The sequence below is a fragment of the Coregonus clupeaformis genome, chromosome 27, assembly GCF_020615455.1.
Source record: "Coregonus clupeaformis isolate EN_2021a chromosome 27, ASM2061545v1, whole genome shotgun sequence".
Lineage (NCBI taxonomy): Eukaryota > Metazoa > Chordata > Actinopteri > Salmoniformes > Salmonidae > Coregonus > Coregonus clupeaformis.
Genome location: NC_059218.1, coordinates 50159229 through 50169704, shown reverse-complemented (window position 1 = coordinate 50169704; position 10476 = coordinate 50159229). Strand labels below are relative to the sequence as shown.

At 44.3% G+C, this 10476-nt stretch overlaps 1 protein-coding gene across 6 annotated transcripts in view; it reads right to left on the bottom strand.

The window, feature by feature from the left end:
* Positions 1–1510: 1510 nt before the first annotated feature.
* Positions 1511–10476, bottom strand: part of LOC121554316 (phosphatidylinositol-binding clathrin assembly protein) — a 75036-nt gene continuing 66070 nt past the window's right edge. For all 6 annotated transcript variants that reach the window (XM_041867830.2, XM_041867831.2, XM_041867828.2 and 3 more), the window contains 3 exons: positions 2291–2347; positions 1924–2040; positions 1511–1675 (listed from right to left, as the gene is read on the bottom strand). In XM_041867830.2, coding sequence (XP_041723764.2) covers positions 1661–1675; positions 1924–2040; positions 2291–2347 — 189 coding nt within the window. In that variant the 3' untranslated portion in view covers positions 1511–1660. The remainder of the gene's footprint in view (positions 1676–1923; positions 2041–2290; positions 2348–10476) is intronic.

Below are 10476 nucleotides of genomic sequence, written 5' to 3'. Positions count from 1 at the left end.
TGGTGAAGGTAGAGGGGGGTCCTTAATGTTTTCTATCCAGTCTGATCGATGGTAGGATAATGGTGAAGGTAGAGGGGGGGTCCTTAATGTTTTCTATCCAGTCTGATCGATGGTAGGATAATGGTGAAGGTAGAGGGGGAGGTCCTTAATGTTTTCTATCCAGTCTGATCGATGGTAGGATAATGGTGAAGGTAGAGGGGGGTCCTTAATGTTTTCTATCCAGTCTGATCGATGGTAGGATAATGGTGAAGATAGAGGGGGGGGTCCTTAATGTTTTCTATCCAGTCTGATCGATGGTAGGATAATGGTGAAGGTAGAGGGGGTCCTTAATGTTTTCTATCCAGTCTGATCGATGGTAGGATAATGGTGAAGGTAGAGGGGGGTCCTTAATGTTTTCTATCCAGTCTGATCGATGGTAGGATAATGGTGAAGGTAGAGGGGGGGGGGGGTCGTTAATGTTTTCTATCCAGTCTGATCGATGGTAGGATGATAGAGGGGGGGGTCCTTAATGTTTTCTATCCAGTCTGATCGATGGTAGGATAATGGTGAAGGTAGAGGGGGGGGGGTCCTTAATGTTTTCTATCCAGTCTGATCGATGGTAGGATAATGGTGAAGGTAGAGGTGCGTCCTTAATGTTTTCTATCCAGTCTGATTACACCTGGTGAAGGCTTCTCCGTGTCTGAAACATCTCCCATCGGTAACATACAGACCTTAAGTGCTTTTCTTAACTACCAAACAGTCAAGGATGGCTAGCGAGCAGGGACAAACAGTGCTATGGGATTTTGGTTCCACCCTGTTGATGAATATCAGTAACAGTGAGAAAGTTGAAAAAAAAAAAAAAAACTGCTTTAACTGATGACTTTTTTCCTTGAAGAAATAAGGTGGAGACCAGCTCACTAAGTAATGGTTTATAAACACACACAAGTTCTCAGAGATAGAAAAACAGAACAAACTACTATGTGTTCCTACCGGTTTGTAACTATCTCACCAACCAGAGGATGACTCCAACATCTATTTCTAGCCAAATCAGTCTGTTCTGCCCATGCTACATTCCCACTTCTCCCTCCCTCTCACGCATTCACGCTCTTTCGCTCTGCGTGACAAAGTGCTCAATATCAGCTCAGTAACATACCTACAACCTTGAAGAATTCCCAGTAATTGTAACAGGGCCTAAGCCATCTATCTATCTATCTACACCAAAGACTAAAGAAGGTAACAGAACACAAATTACCCAACACAGAGAATTCATAATGTAAACACTGGTCCTAAGTGCAACGAACCTATGACCTTTCACCCCTGACCCCTTCACACTGTCTACTCAAAATTACCATTATTATCCATTCCACCTAATTATGGGCTTCCGTTGTTGTTGTTTGTTTGTTTGTTTGTTTGTTTTGGGGGGAGGGCTGTTTCAGACAGAGATGTAAGCCTTTTTGACATCATACACACTCCCCTCCTCTCTCCTCCTATCCTCCATGTCCCGGGTTCATCCTGTTATTTTTCTTCCCTCTCCCTCTCCTCTCTGTATTTGGTGTTGGTTGGTATTTCTTCTGTCTGTCCCTCCGTCTTTCATTCATTCGTTCCTCTATTCTTCGTTTGTTCACTGTGTGTTTTTTTTGGCCGTCACTTTTGGCACTCTGCCCCCCACCCCCCGATAAAATTACATGAACTGCATCTGAAAGAGAGACGGAGAGAAAGAAGGGAGGAAGAGAGAAAGAGGAGGAAAAGTCAGTGAGGGGAAATGGCAGAAAAGACTCTAAACTGCAGGGGAAAAAATGGGTTTGTGAGTTTGGCTCTACAATTGTAGGGCTTGTGGTAGCTGGGCCATAAAGGGGTTTGGATTAAGGGTGTAGGTCAGGTAGGGTTACTTGAGTTCAGGGGATGGGGCATAACAGTGTTGTAGGGTTTGTTGGGGGGGGTCACCTGGGCTCCAGGCATGGGGGCGAAGGGGTTGTTGGGTCTGAGTACAGGCTGGTTGTACATCATGGGCTGGGGGGCCATCACCTGTACACCCCCCATCTGACCCATCTGAGGAGGGACCTGGGGAGGAAAAGACAGATCAACTTTTACATTTTTTGTTGATTACTTATTTTTTATTTTTTTATGGGTGAAGACGGTGAGAGACAGGAAAGTCGGGAAAGAAGTTAATGCGTCAGAAGGATGCGGGCCTGACTTGAGCATCCCTAAGTGCTAGACCACCCCAGGCCACGGTCATACATACACGCAAAATACATACTAGGTTATACATGTGAAGGCGTATTAAATCTGGTTCCGTGTGAGCAGCACTCACCATTCCATACATAGGCACTTGCGGTGTGGTCATGGGGAAAGCCATAGGAGCTGGAGCCTGTTTGGGAGGAGAGAGAGACCTGGTTAACAGGGCTGAGATGGAATGAAATACCTGTGTACACAGGTGAAGGGAGAGGTAACATTTAAAGGTCAAACTGAGGGGATGACCTCCATGGCTCCTGCTCATGGACACCACATTCATCAATACAGGTCAACTACAGGTAAAATAAACAAATAAATAAATAAAATACAGGTAAAATACACTACACGTAAATAAAGAAAAAATTAACTATAGTTAAAATAAACTAAAGACAAATACAGGACAGATCAAATAAATAAAGATAAAATACAGGTAAAATAAACCACAGGTAAACTAAAAACTAAATGTAAACAGGTAAACTACAGGTCAAATAAACTATAAATAAATACAAATAAAATAAACTACAGATAAATACAAGTAAAATAAACTACACATACATACAGGTAAAATAACTACAGGTAAACTAAACAACTACATGTAAATACAGGTCAAATAAACCATAAATAAATACAGGTCAAATAAACAACTACACTGCTCAAAAAAATAAAGGGAACACTAAAATAACACTTCCTAGATCTGAATGAATGAAATAATCTTATTAAATACTTTTTTCTTTAAATAGTTGAATGTGCTGACAACAAAATCACACAAAAATTATCAATGGAAATCAAATTAATCAATCCATGGAGGTCTGGATTTGGAGTCACCCTCAAAATTAAAGTGGAAAACCACACTACAGGCTGATCCAACTTTGATGTAATGTCCTTAAAACAAGTCAAAATGAGGCTCAGTAGTGTGTGTGGCCTCCACGTGCCTGTATGACCTCCCTACAACGCCTGGGCATGCTCCTGATGAGGTGGCGGATGGTCTCCTGAGGGATCTCCTCCCAGACCTGGACTAAAGCATCCGCCAACTCCTGGACAGTCTGTGGTGCAACGTGGCGTTGGTGGATGGAGCGAGACATGATGTCCCAGATGTGCTCAATTGGATTCAGGTCTGGGGAACGGGCGGGCCAGTCCATAGCATCAATGCCTTCCTCTTGCAGGAACTGCTGACACACTCCAGCCACATGAGGTCTAGCATTGTCTTGCATTAGGAGGAACCCAGGGCCAACCGCACCAGCATATGGTCTCACAAGGGGTCTGAGGATCTCATCTCGGTACCTAATGGCAGTCAGGCTACCTCTGGCGAGCACATGGAGGGCTGTGCAGCCCCCCAATGAAATGCCACCCCACACCATGACTGACCCACCGCCAAACCGGTCATCCTGGAGGATGTTGCAGGCAGCAGAACGTTCTCCACTGCGTCTCCAGACTCTGTCACGTGCTCAGTGTGAACCTGCTTTCATCTGTGAAGAGCACAGGACGCCAGTGGCGAATTTGCCAATCTTGGTGTTCTCTGGCAAATGCCAAACGTCCTGCACGGTGTTGGGCTGTAAGCACAACCCCCACCTGTGGACGTCGGGCCCTCATACCACCCTCATGGAGTCTGTTTCTGACCGTTTGAGCAGACACATGCACATTTGTGGCCTGCTGGAGGTCATTTTGCAGGGCTCTGGCAGTGCTCCTCCTGCTCCTCCTTGCACAAAGGCGGAGGTAGCAGTCCTGCTGCTGGGTTGTTGCCCTCCTACGGCCTCCCCCACGTCTCCTGATGTACTGGCCTGTCTCCTGGTAGCACCTCCATGCTCTGGACACTACGCTGACAGACACAGCAAACCTTCTTGCCACAGCGCGCATTGATGTGCCATCCTGGATGAGCTGCACTACCTGAGCCACTTGTGTGGGTTGTAGACTCCGTCTCATGCTACCACTAGAGTGAAAGCACCGCCAGCATTCAAAAGTGACCAAAATATCAGCCAGGAAGCATAGGAACTGAGAAGTGGTCTGTGGTCACCACCTGCAAAACCAGTCCTTTATTGGGGGTGTCTTGCTAATTGCCTATCATTTCCACCTGTTGTCTATTCCATTTGCACAACAGCATGTGAAATGTATTGTCAATCAGTGTTGCTTCCTAAGTGGACAGTTTGATTTCACAGAAGTGTGATTGACTTGGAGTTACATTGTGTTGTTTAAGTGTTCCCTTTATTTTTTTGAGCAGTGTACATGTAAATACAGGTAAAATAAACAAATAAATACAGGTAAAATAAACTACAGGTAAATAAAGAAAAAATAAACTATAGTTAAAATAAACCAAAGACAAATACAGGACAGATAAACTACAGGTAAACTAAACAACTACATGTAAATACAGGTCAAATAAAATATAAATAAATACAAGTAAAATAAAATACAGGTAAATACAGGTACAATAAACTACAGGTAAAGAAAAATTAACTATAGTTAAAATAAACTAAAGACAAATACAGGTAAAATAAACAACTACATGTAAATACAGGTCAAATAAAATATAAATAAATACAAGTAAAATAAAATACAGGTAAATACAGGTACAATAAACTACAGGTAAAGAAAAATTAACTATAGTTAAAATAAACTAAAGACAAATACAGGTAAAATAAACAACTACATGTAAATACAGGTCAAATAAAATATAAATAAATACAAGTAAAATAAAATACAGGTAAATACAGGTACAATAAACTACAGGTAAAGAAAAATTTATGTTATTGCGGGTGTAACAAAATGCTTGTGTTCCTAGTGCCAACAGTGCAGTACTATCTAACAATTCACAACAATACACACAAATCTAAAAGTAAAAGAATGGAATTAGGAAATATATAAATATTAGGACGAGCAATGTCGGAGTGGCATTGACAAAAATACAGTAGAATAGAATACAGTATATACATATGAAATGAGTAAAGCAGTATGTAAACATTATTAAAGTGACTAGTGTCCCATTAAAGTGACCAGTGATTCCATGTCTATGTACAGCGTATTCGGGAAGTATTCAGACCCCATTACTTTTTCCACATTTTGTTACGTTACAGCATTGTTCTAAAATGGATTACTTCCCCCCCCCCCCCCTCAATCTACACACAATACCCCATAATGACAAAGCAAAAACAGGTTTTTTTAAAATGTTGGTACATTTATTTCAAATAAAAAACTGAAATATTACATTTACATAAGTATTCAGACCCTTTACTCAGTACTTTGTTGAAGCACCTTTGGCAGGGATTTCAGCCTTGAGTCTTCTTGGTTATGACGCTACAAGCTTGGCAGCACACCTGTATTTGGGGAGTTTCTCCCATTCTTCTCTGCAGATCCTCTCAAGCTCTATCAGGTTGGATGGGGAGTGTCACTGCACAGCTAAGTCCGGGCTCTGGCTGGGCCACTCAAGGACATTCAGAGACTTGTCCTGAAGCCACTCCTGCATTGTCTTGGCTGTGTGCTTAGAGTCGTTGTCCTGTTGGAAGGTGAACCTTCGCCCCAGTCTGAGGTCCTGAGCGCTCTGGAGCAGGTTTCCATCAAGGAGCTCTCTGCACTTTGCTCCGTTCATCTTTCCCTCAATCCTGACTAGTCTCCCAGTCCCTGCCTCTGAAAAACATCCCCACAATCCCACTACTTCAATGTAGGGATGGTGTAAGGTTTCCTCCAGACGTGACGCTTGGCATTCAGGCCAAAGAGTTCAATCTTGGTTTCATCTGACCAGAGAATCATGTTTCTCATGGTCTGAGAGTCTTTAGGTGCCTTTTGGAAAACTCCAAGCGGGCTGTCATGTGCCTTTTACTGACGAGTGGCTTCCATCTGGCCACTCTACCATAAAGGCCTGATTGGTGGAGTGCTGCAGAGATGGTTGTTCTTCTGGAAGGTTCTCCCATCTACACAGAGGAACTCTGGAGCTCTTTCAGAGTGACCAAGGTTATTCTCCCTGACCAAGGCTCTCCTCCCCCGATTACTCAGTTTGGCCAGGCGGCCAGCTCTAGGAAGAGTCTTGGTGGTTCCAAACTTCTTCCATTTAAGAATGATGGAGGCCACTGTGTTCTTGAGGATGCTGCAGAAATTGTTTGGTACCCTTCCCCAGATCTGTGCCTCGACAAAATCCTGTCTCGCTCCTCTATGGACAATTCCTTCGACCTCACGGCTTGGTTTTTGCTCTGACATGCACTGTCAACTGTGGGACCTTATATAGACGTGTTCCTTTCCAAATCATGTCCAATCAATTGAATTTATCATAGGTGGACTCCAATCAAGTTGTAGAAACAAGGATGATCAATGAAAACAGGATGCACCTGAGCTTAATTTCGAGTCTCATATCAAAGGATCTGAACACTTATGTAAATAAGGTATTTCTGTTTTAACATTTGTATAAATTAGCAAACATTTCTAAAAACGTATTTTTGCTTTGTCATTATGGAGTACTGTGTGTAGATTGATGAGGGGGGAAAATAATTTCATCCATTTTAGAATAAGGCTGTAACGTAACAAAATGTGGAAAAAGTCAGGGGGTCTGAATACTTTAGTGCAGCAGCCTCTAAGGTGCAGGGTTGAGTAACCAGGTGGTAGCCGGCTAGTGATGGCTATTTAACAGTCTGATGGCCTTGAGATAGAAGCTGTTTTTCGGTCTCTCAGTCCCAGCTTTGATGCACCTGTACTGACCTCACCTTCTGGATGATAGCGGGGTGAACAGGCCGTGGCTCGGGTGGTTGATGTCCTTGGTGATCTTTTTTGCCTTCCTGTGACTTTGGATGCTGTAGGTATCCTGGAGTTTGCCCCCGGTAATGCGTTGGGCAGACTGCACCATCCTCTGGAGAGCCCTGCGGTTGCGGGTGGTGCAGTTGCTGTACTAGGCGGTGATACAGCCCGACAGGATGCTCTTAATTGTGCATCTGTAAAAGTTTGTGAGGGTCTTCGGGGCCAAGACAAATTTCTTCAGCCTCCTGAGGTTGAAGAGGCGCTGTTGCGCCTTCTTCACCACACTGTCTGTGTGGGTGGACCATTTCAGATTGTCAGTGATGTGTACGCTGAGGAACTTCAAGCTTTTCACCTTCTCCACTGCGGTCCCGTCGATGTGGATAGGGGCGTATTCCCTATGCTGTTTCATGAAGTCCACGATCAACTCCTTCGTTTTGTTGAGGGAGAGGTTACTTTCCTGGCACCACTCCGACAGGGCCCTCACCTCCTCCCTGTAGGCTGTCTCATGGTTGGTAATCAGGCCTACTACTGTTGTGTCATCTGCCAACTTGATGACTAAGTTGGAGGCATGCGTGGCCACGCAGTCATGGGTGAACAGGGAGTACAGGAGGGGGCTGAGCACGCACCCTTGTGGGGCCCCTGTGTTGAGGATCAGCGAAGTGGAGCTGTTGTTTCCTACCTTCACCACCTGGGGGCAGCCCGTCAGGAAGTCCAGGACCCAGCTGCAGAGGGTGGGGTTCAGACCAAGGGCCCCGAGCTTAATGATGAGCTTGGAGGGTACTATGGTGTTGAAGGATGAGCTATTGTCAATGAACAGCATTCTTACATAGGTATTTCTCTTGTCCAGATGTGTTAGGGCAGCGTGCAGTGCGATGGCATTGTCTGTGGATCTATTGGGGCGGTAAGCAAATTGAAGTGGGTCTAGAGTGTCAGGTAAGGTAGACGTGATATGATCCTTAACTAGCCTCTCAAAGCACTTCATGATGACAGAAGTGAGTGCTACGGGGCGATAGTCATTTAGTTCAGTTACCTTTGCTTTCTTGGGTACAGGAACAATGGTGGACGTCTTGAAGCAAGTGGGGACAGCAGACTGGGATAGGGAGAGATTGAATATGTCCGTAAACACACCAGCCAGCTGGTCTGCGCATGCTTTGAGGAAGCGGCAAGGGATGCCGTCTGGGCCGGCAGCCTTGCGAGGGTTAACATGCTTAAATGTCTTACTCACATTGGCCACGGAGAACGAGAGCCCACAGTCTTTGGTAGCGGGCTGTGTCGGTGGCACTGTGTTATCCTCAAAGCAGGCGAAGGTGTTTAATTTGTCCGGGAGCAAGACGTCAGCGTCCGCGACGTGGCTGGTTATCCCTATGTAATCCGTGATTGTCTGTAGACCCTGGTGTCTGAGCCGTTGAATTGGGACTCCACTTTGTCTCCGTACTGACATTTTGCCTGTTTGATTGCCTTTCGGAGGGAATAACTACACAGTTTGTATTCAACCATATTCCCAGTCACCTTGCCATGGTTAAATGCAGTGGTTCGCGCTTTCAGTTTTGCTCGAATGCTGCTATCTATCCACCGTTTCTGGTTTGGGTAGGTTTTAATAGTCCCAGTGGGAACAACATCCCCTATACACTTCCTGAAGAACTCAGTCACCATGTCCGTGTATACGTCAATGTTATTCTCAGAGGCTACCCGGAACATATCCCTTGACCGCGTGATCAAAAAAATCTTGAAGCATGGATTCCGATTGGTCAGACCTTCGTTGAATAGACCTTAGCACAGGTACTTCCTGTTTGAGTTTCTGCCTATAGGAAGGGAGGAGCTAAATGGAGTCGTGATCTGATTTGCCGAAGGGAGGGCGGGGGAGGGCCTTGTAGGCATCCCGGAAGGCGGAGTAGCAGTGGTCAAGTGTTTTTCCAGCACGAGTACTACAGTCAATGTGTTGGTAGAACTTCGGTAGCGTTTTCCTCAAATTTGCTTTGTTAAAATCCCCAGCTACAATAAATGCGGCCTCAGGATATGTGGTTTCCAGTTTGCATAAAGTCCAGTGTAGTTCCTTGAGGGCCGTCGTGGTATCGGCTTGAGGGGGAATATACACGGCTGTGACTATAACCGAAGGAGGTAATACGGTCGGCATTTGATTGTGAGGTATTCTAGGCCGGGTGAACAAAAGGACTTAAGTTTCTGTACGTTATCACAATCACACCATGAGTAGTTAATCATGAAACATACACCACCACATTTCTTCTTCCCGGAGAGTTCTTTATTCCTGTCTGCGCGATGTACTGAGAACCCAACTGGCTGTATGGACGGGGACAGTATATCCGGAGAGAGCCATGATTCCGTGAAACAGAGTATGTTACAGTCCCTGATGTCTCTCTGGAAGGAGATCCTTGCCCTGAGCTCGTGTACGTTATTGTCCAGAGACTGAACATTAGCGAGTAATATACTCGGAAGCGGTGGATGGTGCGCACGCCCCCTGAGTCGGACTAGAAGTCCTCTCCGAATACCTCTTCTCCGCCGGCGCCGTCTTGGAGCAGCCTATGGGATAAGTTCAATTGCCCTGGGGGGTACGAACAAAGGATCCAATTCGGGAAAGTCGTATTCCTGGTCGTAATGCTGGTGTGTTACCGCCGCTCTGATATCCAAAAGTTATTTCCGGCTGTTTGTAATAACACAAAAAACGTTCTGGGCTAATAATGTAAGAAATAACACACAAAAAAACAAAATACTGCAAAGTTGCTTAGTAGCTAGAAGCAGAGCTGCCGTGTCTGTCGGTGCCATCTTCTTACCATTTACAGGTAAATCCGTAAAATAAACAACTACAGGTGAAATAAGCTACTACAGGTAAAGAGGTGAAATAAACTACATGTAACCTAACTACAGATAAACACAGGTAAAATAAACTACAGGTAAAATAAACTAAATGTAAATACAGGTAAAATAAACTACAGGTAAACAGGTAAGATAAACTAGAGGTACAAACAACCCAAAAAAAATACAGGTAAAATAAACTATAGGTAAATTAAACTACATGTAAATACAGGTAAAATAAAACTACAGATAAATACAGGTAAAATAAACTACAGGTAAATGCAAGTAAAAATGTAAATGAAAGTAAAATAAACTACAGAAAAATACAGGTACAATAAACAACTACAGATAAAATAAACCATGGGTAAACAGGTAAAATAAACAACTACAGGTAAAGAGGTAAAATAAACTACATGTAACCACAGGTAAAAAGCTGTGCGGCTTGGCAGGGATGTTGCTGAAATAGCCGAATCCACTCATTTGAAGGGGTGTCCACATACTTTTGTATATACAGTGTATCTTTAAAACACAAACAACAAGTACGGGAGGAATGCAGGGAGGGAGAGATCACACTGAGCTGATACTGACCCGAAGTGCACACTTAAGGATTTAAAACAAATGGACTGGTGTAAGAAATAGGGTGGAAACTTCCTCCAGCCATGCTTACACCAATCTAATGCTTTTAAATTCATGAGGAGTGAGTGTACACTTCTGGGTGAAGGGCAGAGAATCGGAACA